The sequence below is a fragment of the Notolabrus celidotus genome, chromosome 1, assembly GCF_009762535.1.
Source record: "Notolabrus celidotus isolate fNotCel1 chromosome 1, fNotCel1.pri, whole genome shotgun sequence".
Classification (NCBI taxonomy): Eukaryota; Metazoa; Chordata; class Actinopteri; order Labriformes; family Labridae; genus Notolabrus; species Notolabrus celidotus.
This window is the reverse complement of record NC_048272.1, coordinates 38,416,453-38,428,569: the sequence shown is the minus strand read 5'-3', so window position 1 is coordinate 38,428,569 and position 12,117 is coordinate 38,416,453. Positions and strand designations below refer to the sequence as shown.

The 12,117-nt window shown below is 42.5% G+C and overlaps 1 protein-coding gene across 4 annotated transcripts in view; it reads left to right on the top strand.

Annotated features, from left to right (window-relative positions):
- Nucleotides 1–12,117, top strand: part of phactr3b (phosphatase and actin regulator 3b) — a 74,486-nt gene that overhangs the window by 21,780 nt on the left and 40,589 nt on the right. For 3 of the 4 annotated variants that reach the window (XM_034682941.1, XM_034685043.1, XM_034684461.1), the window contains exons 2-4: nucleotides 8,356–8,514; nucleotides 8,658–8,732; nucleotides 8,865–9,005. In XM_034682941.1, coding sequence (XP_034538832.1) covers nucleotides 8,356–8,514; nucleotides 8,658–8,732; nucleotides 8,865–9,005 — 375 coding nt within the window. Of the gene's footprint in view, nucleotides 1–8,182; nucleotides 8,245–8,355; nucleotides 8,515–8,657; nucleotides 8,733–8,864; nucleotides 9,006–12,117 lie in introns of those variants that run through there. The other variant, XM_034683718.1, reaches the window with a different exon arrangement.

Genomic DNA, 12,117 nt, shown 5'->3' with positions numbered 1-12,117 from the left:
CACCCATCTGTCCCTGAGCGCTGCTTTGAAGCCAATCGGCGGCGGCAGCCATATTGGAAATGCGGAACTCCATCAGGCAGAGTGTGACGTAAAGAGGCAGAGTTTTTCTGCCTCCTAGCCAACAGCTATGTGTTCCCACCTGTCAGTCAAGTCAGTCATGACCTTATTTGGGCAAAACTTGTAAATTTAATATCTTCTGAACCGTTGAGTTGGAAATAAATTCACCCCCCATACAGTGTGTGCCGATAGAGAAATTAGTGACGTAGACCCAAGCCGTTTTTTGTACCAGGCTGTAAACATGTTTATTTCTGCTGTAAAGATCGTCTTCTTTGAATTGATGTGTATGTGGTTTCCGGCGTTTCTGCAGCCAGCCTCAAGCGGATTCTCAATGAATTGCAGTTTATAACACTTCTGCATGGGCTTCATAGTTTGAGACCGGAGGTTGCCGCTTGGTCTAGACCGTACTCTATGTTCAATTATTAACAAAGACCCAACATCAAGACAGGATAAGATCCAGTCCCATCTTACAGACAGGACTCAGTCTGATCTCATCTTAATCCACCATGAGCAGAGCACTTTGCAGCATTTAGCAAGTTACAGTGGCAAGGACAAACTTCCTTTAACAGGCAGTTACCTCCAGCAGGACCAGACTCATGTTAGACACACATCTGCTGAGACCGTGTTGGAGAGAGGGATAGAGGGAGATGAAGAGAGAGAGAGATGATAGTGGTGAGACGGATAGTAGTAGTTGTAGCAGCTGGAGTCTGGAACGTCCACAGCAGCAGGCTGTCTACAGCAGATATCCAGAGGAACCTACAGGACAAGGGAGCTCAGGGACTCCAGAAAAGTCTATGGTTAGTAACTTTAATGGGACAGGGAGAGTTAAAGAGAGAGAAAAACTTTTCCCCGCAATTTAATCAGTGAAGGGTGCATGAATAGCCTATTAATAACAGCTTTCATCAGAGTGAATCACAGCCACTGTAAAAAAAGAAACCCGTCCTTGAGGAGGGGTTTTGTGCTTGGCTGTTATTTTTATAAGTTATCATTACATCACATAAAACCTCGTCATTGATGGAGGCCTTCATCTATAGATGCAATAATAACTCCGCTGTCATCCTTGTGTGTGTGTGTGTGTGTGTGTGTGTGTGTGTGTGTGTGTGTACGTCATTTGTAATACCACGCAGCCTGCTGTAGTACTATGTTTCACAGTACAGGATGAGTGTGTGTCAGTTTATCAGCCCGCCTCCTCCCGCTGAGAGGGGCGGGGTCCACATGGCACCGTAACATCAGTCCTCCGCCTGCGCTGTCTTCACTCTCTCCTGTGTGACCGCGGCTGGTATCAACTCTACCTTCTCACACACATGAGACGGGGCTGTCATACGGAGTCTTTTTTATAGTCTGTGTTTTTAAATCCCGGTCCGGTCTGTGAGAGCTGGTGGACATAAGATGAATCGAGAGCTGCACGAGGACTGAGCAGCTGTTTGTCCTATGCTATGTGAGTGAGACCTTTACTTTCAGTCATGTTACTGCTAAGTCTGTATGTGTTAAGTGCAGTCACATAGTGCTGGTCATGAAATGTGCTGTTTGAAACTTGGAGCTTTAATTTTAATGTGTTGAAATGCACACATGGTGATTTATGAGTGACTTTGTTTTAGTTTGGTGAACCAGCTGGATAACGGACCTACTTTTAACTTGTTCATCATATTATTTTCATCATACCTCTCTCATTGTGGGAGGAACTTTATAGGAGAACAATGTGCAGCAGCTCCATTGTGAAGTCAGAGTAGATGTGATGAGGCTGCTGGGACTTGTCTACTGTAGGTGCTCTGTGTTCATCCTCCTCAGCTGTCTCTTATCTGCAGCAGCAGCTCTGCTTCAGGCTCCACCACACTGAACTGTATGTGACTCTGAAAAAAAGCTTCCTTATCACTGCATTTGCATAAAAAAGTTGGTGTTCACTCCAGCCTGTACAAGAAATTAAATATAAAAGAGAGACAGAGAATTAATATTTCAGCATAGCTTGCGTATAAAAAATACAGCAGCTCTCTCCCTGACTTACATTATGCATGGTTGCATTCTTGGCCGTGATTGGCTGCAGCGTCCCATCTCTCTGTGTGGCAACAGCCTCCTCATCCACCCAGCAACTCCCTATTCCTCATGCTGGGATGATTCTCTGCCTCCAAGGGCCTTTTCTGCAGCATCCAGCGTGGTAACCACGGCAACGGGAGCCTGACCCCGGGTGTGTGTGCTGCTACAGTAACTACAGGCTTGACCTGGATTCCTCGCTGCATCCTAGGCAGGCACACAGAACTTGAGCGAATGACCTGCTTCTCATTGTTGAATGCAAGAAGCTTTCTGTGTCAATAAACAGCAAGGTGCCAAACCCCTGCTGTCCACGGAGCAGTGAACGCACCATCAATGAGCTCACCATCAGTGAACGCACCATCAGTGAACACACCATCAGTAACGCACCATCAGTAATGCATCATCAGTGAACTCACCATCAGTGAACGCACCATCAGTGAACGCACCATCAGTGAACGCACCATCAATGAGTTCATCATCAGTGAACGCACCATCAGGGAATGCACCATCAGTGAACGCACCATCAGTAACGCACCATCAGTAACGAACCATCAGTAACGCACCATCAGTGAACGCACCATCAGTGAACGCACCATCAGTGAACGCACCATCAGTGAACTCACCATCAGTGAACTCACCATCAGGGAACTCATCATCAGTGAACGCACCATCAGTGAACGCACCATCAGTGAACTCACCATCAGTGAACGCACCATCAGTGAACGCACCATCAGTGAACGCACCATCAGTGAACTCACCATCAGTGAACGCACCATCAGTGAACTCACCATCAGTGAACGTACCATCAGTGAACGCACCATCAGTGAACTCACTATCAGTGAACGCACCATCAGTGAACGCACCATCAGTGAACTCACCATCAGTGAACGCACCATCAGTGAACTCACCATCAGGGAACTCACCATCAGTGAACGCACCATCAGTGAACGCACCATCAGTGAACTCACTATCAGTGAACGCACCATCAGTGAACGCACCATCAGTGAACTCACTATCAGTGAACGCACCATCAGTGAACGCACCATCAGTGAACTCACTGATCTTCTGTGTTCTGAGTAGGGATGTAAGGATATATCACAAGAGGTTAAAAAATCGATTCAAATAAGGGTGGATTAAAATCGATTCAACAAAATGTGTATTGCGATATCATTTTTTAACAGTAGAAGGCGCTATCTGCATTTCACTCCGCTTGTTCAACATCATTAAGTCTCTTGTTCTGCTCTCTTGTCACTCGTTGAGTTAAGCGCAACAGACATGGCGGCAGCAGGTGAATACTGAGCAGGTCAGGATGCACGTTTGTGTTTACAGTCTGAGGTACGGCAGCATTTTGTCTTTCTCTGATATTCCTGAAGAAAAACATGTCAATTCACAGCCAGGAGCATAAGCTGCACTTTAGTTTAATTAAAGAGATTTACCTTATATGTTTTAATATTTCATACTTTCATTTGGGAATCGTTCACTTTCCATTCCTTTAGAATTGTTCTGAATTTTTCCCACAAGGTATTTTTGTATGTCATTTTGAGTTTTTTTGTAAGGTGCTGAAAAAAAGTGTGCAGTGGTTTTATTTGAGTTACAACACACCTTAAAAATGAAAAAGGATTACTTTGTTCACAAAAAAAATATAAGAGAAAAAATATATATTGCAACTGTCCGTATCTGAGAATTGAAATAAAATAATAGTTATTCAAATTTTGAGTTCAATCCAGTTTTCCTGAAAATCGCTAGAGTAGTACTGTGAGTGAATCGTATCGTGAACCAAAAATCAGGATTCAAATCCAGTCGTGGGTTGAGTGTATCCTTACATCCCTAGTTCAGAGGAGTGTGTGAAGTGTTATCTGCTGAGCATCTCTCACAGGTAGAGTCATTTGCATTGTAAATGCAGTGAACATAATAACGCTGCCTGAAGCTTCTGTAATCAGATGAAACAGCTGCAGCAGAGTCTGTTATAGGAGGCCACTCTAAACCCCGGTGAGGTCTTCAACCAAAGGATGAAACAAGCTCTGGTTTCTGCTCCACTAGAGTTAGAGGAGGATGATTTTCTTTGTTCCATGGCTTGTCTTATTGGATTTACCAAACTATCAATTTGGAACACACATTAATTTTTAAACTAGAACAGCTTCAGGCAGGACACGCTGAGTGAGATCACAGCAAGTATTTATGTTTCATTCTTAAGAAGTACCAAGTAGAAGGTTATCTTTTTATTTCCTTTAAGACGTGTTTTATAGAGATGCTTGGTTGAGGGAGATAAATATACTGTGAGAAACATTCGATGTGACTGAGAGCCCTCAGTGAAATCTGAGGATCTCTAAGCAGGAGACCAGTTTTGAAGAATTTTCACTTTGTGCTGAGCTTTTTTTTAAAAATAGATGCAGTAAACATGAGCTTTATTTTTACAGTGTAAACTGAAGGTCAATCAGAGTCATTATTTGGTGGGATTTCCACCTTCCCATTAGTTGTTTTTTTCGGTCTCACAGCATTTGTTGCAAAATCTGATATTTTCGCTAAGTCACAATAAAGAATGGTTTGATGCATACGATCTGAGGAGAGTTTTCAGGAAGACCGATCTGTGTGATAACTTGAGCCTTCGACCTTTATTGTCAGGTTTTTGCACATTGGTTTGGACATTGGTGTCTGCTCTGGTTTGAAGTTATGACCATAGACTGTATAAATAATTGACGTAGTCTCCGTGACGCCCCCATCTGTTTCTGAAGCGCTGTTTTGAAGCCGATCGGTGGCGGCAGCCATATTGGAAATGTTGAACTCAACATAACTGCACTCAAGCAAGTGTGATGTAAAGAGGCGAGCTTGGAGCGTCAACAGCTACAGTGTTCCTGCCTGTCAATCAGGTCAGCTGTGCCTCTCATAATGGAAAACTCGTAATCTAAATATCTATGAAATTACCACGTTATGAAAAAATTGGCCCCCGTACAGTGTGTGCTGATAGAGAAATGAGCTATCCAGACTACACTCCTTTTTTGTACCTGGCTGTAAACATGTTTATTTCTGTTGTAAAGATTGGCTTCTTTGAATTGGTGTGTATGTGGTTTCTGGTACTTCCGGAGCCAGCCTCAAGCGGACACTTGATGAAATGCAGTTTTTAACACTTCCGCATTGGCTGCAATTCTCCCGTCCGGAGGTTGCCGCTTGGTTATGAGGCATGAAATTACTCCCAAAATACTCACAACAGTCAATGAGTGACGACACACTTTGAAACAAATCATCTTTCTGTTGGTTTGAGGATATCGCCATGCCTTTTGAGAATATACCTGATCAAACATCTGGGGAAATAAAGGGTTAATTGAACCATACTTAGATACTGATTGTCACTGTGGCCTCTGTGTTTGACATATCATTGGTTTAGAACATTTTTGACCAGTGAATGTATTTCAATTTTTAATATTTCTTAGGTCTTTTTGAGACATTTATTTATTTATAACGTTTTTTTATTCATTTAAATTAATTTTTTTGAGAAAAAAGAACTTTAGGCTGAGCATGTCAAATGTGTAGACACAAAAATAAAAAAAATGAGCACCGGTTAATATTTCAATGCAAACATCATATTTGAAAGCCACATTAGAAACCATAAGACAACATTACATTAGCATTTAGCCACTTTAGCTTGCTTCTATGATGCTGTTTGTAATGATGTTACACAATATGATAAAAGAAAGATAGATATTAATATTAAAATTCTGTCCCCTTCGAGTGTCTTCACCCTTGGGTGCAGCTCGGGGACGCCTCGGTTCACGCCTCTCGTCTTGTTTTGTGCAGTGAACAAACTGTACCAGATTGCAGGGACGTCTGAAGGAGTCGGGGAGATTGAGTTCACTCATGGGCCACAGTCCTACACTGCTGACAGACAGTAAAAATGTTCATGAAGCGCTCCCTGTACAGCTCACTGCTCAGCTGTAGGCTCCCTGAGGTGTCAGCTTGTTGTTGGAGCCAGACTGCGTGGGAGTGTCTATTTCTGTCCCTTCTCTAAGGAACCTCACTCTCACTCCCTTTCACTCTGCCACTCCATGCAGAAGTCAGCTCAGTCGGCCTCTGTACTTCCTCTGCCTGCCTGTCTGTCACGCTGACGCCTCCTCCACTGCTTGTTCTGTGCACTGAGGGGCGCTAAGTACCAACTAAGAGGAAGAGTTATTGACTAGGAGTCATTGTGAGTGAATCAATCAGAGCATCCTGACTTTATTAGTCAAGCAATCAATGAGTAGATCTACACTAGATCATCCTTTAAGTCATCTCACTTCAGGCAGCTGTGATAAACATTCCCTACAGCCTTTCAGATGTGATAAATCTTTGTGTCTGTGAAGATGAATTTTTGGGTTCCAGATAAAAAAAGTTATTTAAATCTATCAGAGTCTTTTCAGGGCTTTGATTAATTCAACCCATTTCTATATTTAACCGTCAGAAGTAATAGATAATAACTACCATCTCAAATTAATCGTAGCTTCAGTCTTAATATTATTCACTTTTTACTGAAACAAGCACGACATTGACTGATATGACTGTAATTCTCTTTCATCAGGTTGCCCTTCAGCTGGTCCAAAATGCTGCAGCTCGAGTATTGAATAGAACTAGGAAGAGAGAGCACATCTCTCCCATGTTAGCTTCTCCACACTGGCTCCCCATAAAATCTAGACTAGAATTTAAAATCCTTCTTCTAACCTACAGAGCTCTTTATGGTCAGACACCTTCATATCTTAAAGAGCTCATAGTGCCCCATTACCCCTCTAGAACACTATGCTCCCAACATGCAGGCCTGCTGGTCGTACCTTAAGTCTCTAAAAGTAGTGTGGGAGGTAGAGCCTTCAGTTATCAGGCCCCTCTCCTTTGGAATCATCTACCAGTCAGAGTCCAGGAGGCAGACACCCTCTCTACTTTTAAGAGTGGGCTTCAAACTTTCCTTTTTGATAAAACTTATAGTTAGAGCTGGATCAGGCTTGGACCAGCTCTTAATTATGCTGCTATAGGCTTAGACTGCCATGGGAACTGACACACTGGGATCCTGTCTTTCTCTCCCTCTCTCTCCTCTCTCTTCCTGTCACTTACTGTAACTCTCCCTGTCCCATTAAAGTTACTAACCACAGACCTTTCTGGAGTCCCTGAGCTCCATTGTCTCGTAGGTTCCTCTGGATCTCTGCTGCTGTGGACGTACCAGACTCCAGCTACTACAACTACTACTATACATCTCACCACTATCATCTCTCTCTCTCTTCATCTCCCTCTATCTCTCTCTCCAACACGGTCTCAGCAGATGTGTGTCTAACATGAGTCTGGTCCTGCTGGAGGTTTCTGCCTGTTAAAGGAAGTTTGTCCTTGCCACTGTAACTTGCTAAATGCTGCAAAGTGCTCTGCTCATGGTGGATTAAGATGAGATCAGACTGAGTCCTGTCTGTAAGATGGGACTGGATCTTATCCTGTCTTGATGTTGGGTCTTTGTTAATAATAGAACATTGAGTATGGTCTAGACCTGCTCTGTTTGGAAAGAGTCTGAGGATATCGTTTGTTGGTATTTGGTGCTATATAAATAAAGATTGATGGATTGATTGATTGACATTGTGTAACTTATAGAACATTGTTTGTTTAAATAACTAAAAACTCACTTAAGATGTTTTAAGGGAAAAAAACACTAAAATCTTAACTATGAGAACCTTTCCGTCTAAACCAGATCTTCTGACACACTCAAATAAATTCATGTTGGAAACTAAAAATAGTGACTGATACAATTCACCAAGATAGAACAAAAATAAACAAACTGTGTTATGAAGAAGCTGCAGAGTATTCTGACAAATACCAGCCAGTTAGAAGCAGCATATAACACATGATGTCCAGTGTGCTGTACATGCTTCTGTCCCTCAGAGAGATACGGACTGCTGGCTGCAGGTGTCTGCTCTGACCTCAGAACAAGGCTGAATTGAAGCTGATTTTATTTATCCACAGTTTTATTCACATTTGGGGTTTAAAGCTTTCTATTGTCTCTGGGTCTGGGGCCAGGAAACCATGTGACTCACTCCCAAACAATGTGACTCTCTGTCTTCTCCACATTTTCTCTCCTCAGAAAGCAGCCTTGAATCAATGACCAGTGACCCACATTTGTTTGTCTCATGATGATGGGGTGTCAGAGAACTTCCTGCTGTAAATACGTTCCCATGATCGAGGACTGATTTATGACACCCATGCTCATGTTCAGGGCGGGTTTTTTTGTCTGCACACTATACTAAAACAGCTGTTTGTTATCTGTTGTAGATGTGATGGACCAGCAGAGGGTGCTGCATCCAGGTTGCCTGGTCTCAGGAGTGCGTACACCTCCAGTCCGCCGCAACAGCAAGCTGGCGAGCCTGGGGAGAATCTTCAAACCGTGGAAATGGAGGAAAAAGAAAAACGAGAAGCTGAAGCCTTTAGCAAGTGAGTAGGACTTTATGCTCTTCTGCTTGTAACACTGGCTAGTTCTGGATTCAATCAGGGGTAATGTATTTGGAGGCTGTTTGCATGCTTTCGCCTCACATGCAGTCTTTGAACCAGTGTCATTAATGTGTTGTGCTGTTTAGCGGTGGAGAAGAAGACGTCCGTACGTCAGAAGAGAGATGACCTCGTTAGGAAGAACCCCGGGGAGACAGAGACAGGTGCAAAATGAGACATGAACACACACACACACACTCTCTGCAGTCTGGTCTCGGTTCAGTTGTTCAGCCACATGATGCCCTGACTGCCGCACACACTCACTCCTGTGCTTGTTCACTGTGCACCATATGCAGAGTCAGATCTTGCTTGTGGGGGTAACGCTGAAGACCCAGAAACCCCAAATCACTCTGATGCTGAGGACAGAGACGAGGAGCTTGTTGCACCGCTGGCCAGCACCAATGAAGACCTGAGCAGCGACTTGGAGGCCTCGACAGGTGAGAGTTCATTCAGTCCTATACAACAAGTATTAAATGTTAGCATAAAGCTGCTCCTAGCTATATTTACATTAAAGAAAATCACTCTAATGTTGAAGGTGTCACTCAAAGGTGTGCGTGTCCTCTCTGCTCCATGAAGAATTTCAACATCTCACTGTTTGGTCTAAGATGCTGTTTAGTTAAATAGCACAGCTTTTTATCAAACTCACGTCTGGTTTTAATTGTCAGATGGATTCTATAAACCGTCAGTACACTCCCTGCCCTGTAGTGAACAGCAGACACAGTACGTAGCTGGTAAGGGTTAAAGTACCAGGTGATTCAGCTCAAGAACTCACAGCAAACTAAACCTGAGAACAAAGCGAGTGAACAGTGGTCTCAGATTCAGGTTGATGTAAGCAACACTTCAAATGTGTCAGGATTGAACTTGCTAACTGCTAATTCTGACTGTTAGAGTAGATCATGAGGCACGATGCTCTACCTGCTGATATCAGCTCACGGTGAATATGTCATGATGTTGTAAATATCAGTTAAGTAAGAAAGGACATTGGAGAAAAATACAAAACTAGATCTTAGCTCAGGAGTGTCAAACTCATTTCAGTTCAGGGGCCACATACGGCCCAAGTTGACCTGAAGTGGGCCAGACCTATAAAATCATAACAATAACTATAAATAATGAAAACTCCAAATGTGTCCCTTTGTTTCAGTGCAAAAAAGTACAAGTAGTTAAATGTTCACATTTAATGAACTATCTTTCTACAAAAACAGCTGTAGTATTTTTCGTCATGATGAGGCTCATAGTGGGGCCAAATATTATATTCTGTAAGCACTGAAACCTACTGCGAACACACCGTGCACACAGCACACATTCACCTGACAGAGTGAAATGAAAAACAGACAGATTATGATAATGAAGAAGGTAAACTTTACTATTATGGACCCCTCAACTCCAGAGTGAACAGTTTGCATGCTGGACAGTGTTGCATGCAGGGGTGTAGTGCTAGTGCTAGTGGTGACGGAGCGCACCTGTAAAGCATGCACATGTATGGTAAACAGTAAGCACACATACAATATGTTGCTCCTTTTGAAAAATTGTGGATCTACCGCTCCTGCTGTGACAAGTTTACATAAACATAAAGTTTAGTGCTCATTGGATCATGAAGTGCTCTAAAAAGTCTTTATGAATTTCAACCGGATTATGAAATCTATCAGATGCGGTGCTGTGACGGATCGGAGACGAACCTGACATGGAGCTGGTGGAATTTGACCACAAGACTCCTGTGACACCATCCTCCCTGTAGTGGTGGTTAATTTGTCACTCCAGTTTAGCTTTGTTTTGCATCCAGCTAACCCAGTGACGTCATCGTGATGTTACTGTATTACTGGAAACGCTGACTCAACTTAACTGTGGAACAATCTAGACTGAGGTAGAGAGGTGGAGCTGAGGCTTTAAGCAGCCCCCTTTTCACATAAACTGCCATATTATAAATTTGACTGTATTTTATCTGCATATATGTTAAAAAAATTAGGGCAGATATATCCTTATAGTTATCAACTGTAGATACCAGTGTTAGCTTGTATCCTGTATAAGTAAGCTGAGGAAACCTGGGCAGACATATGTCAAACTTCAAAATTAAAGCTGCATTCAAACCCAGAACCTTTTTCTAAGAGATAATCTAACCCTGTGCTCCTATGCTGCAGAACATGGAGGGAGAATAAGAGCTGCCTGTATAACAGACTTGAATTATCCAGTGGTGCATAATAAAGGTAGCATCAGAGTTCACTGTGGTTAACTGTCAGCTTGTGTTTATCAGATGGGGTAGAAAAAGGTCAACTCAAACAGCTGCTGGTGAAAGGAGGAAGCAGTTTCTTTCTTTGTAACTTCTCACACTAAAAGTCCTCTTCCTCCTCTAATGTATCCTGAAGAGTCTAAACTGAAAGTCCTCTTCCTCCTCTCATGTATCCTGAAGAGTCTAAACTGAAAGTCCTCTTCCTCCTCTCATGTATCCTGAAGAGTCTAAACTGAAAGTCCTCTTCCTCCTCTCATGTATCCTGAAGAGTCTAAATTGAAAGTCCTCTTCCTCCTCTCATGTATCCTGAAGAGCTAAACTGAAAGTCCTCTTCCTCCTCTCATGTATCCTGAAGAGTCTAAACTGAAAGTCCTCTTCCTCCTCTCATGTATCCTGAAGAGTCTAAACTGAAAGTCCTCTTCCTCCTCTCATGTATCCTGAAGAGTCTAAACTGAAAGTCCTCTTCCTCCTCTCATGTATCCCGAAGAGTCTAAACTGAAAGTCCTCTTCCTCCTCTCATGTATCCTGAAGAGTCTAAACTGAAAGTCCTCTTCCTCCTCTCATGTATCCTAAAGAGTCTAAACTGAAAGTCCTCTTCCTCCTCTCATGTACCCTGAAGAGTCTAAACTGAAAGCTCTCAAACATGTTTATTTCTGCTGTAAAGATCAGCTTCTTTGAATTGGTGTGTATGTGGTTTCTGGTACTACCGGAGCCAGCCTCAAGCGGATCCTCGATGATTTGCAGTTTTAAGCACTTCCGCATTGGACTCATATTTTTAGACTGGAGGTCGTTGCTTGACCTAAACATTTTCAGGGGCATTTATAGAATGTGAGTCCTCCCTCTTAGTCACTTCCAGACAGTTCAGTTACTAGCTGTTCTCACTTTCTGTGTATGTTTTCCATTTTCTCCAGTTCTTGTCGTAGGTATGTCCTCTGAGCTTTAGTTGGTATGTCAGCTTTTCCATTATATAGATATCCTGTCTTTTCCTTGAACAGTCTCTTCAACTGTTTGGAATCTCATAACCTGTTATGTCATTTATAGTCCTATTTACAACATCACAGAAGGGTTTTATCTTAGAGCAGTTATATCTGCCTTTTTATAAGTAGTATAGTTAGTTTTTTTATTGTCAGTTGTTTTTGTTCATACTGAAAACGATCAAAGGAAAACAGAGAAATAAAGAATATAAGAAATAACTTCAAGTAGAATAAGGAAGTTGGTAAAAAAAAAAGGAAAGCTGTGTGTACGTGAAGGTACATGGCTTTGAGCAGTGCTGAAGAGGTAGCTCCTGTCTTTATTTATTTAGGTGTTTGATGAATCATCTCTTG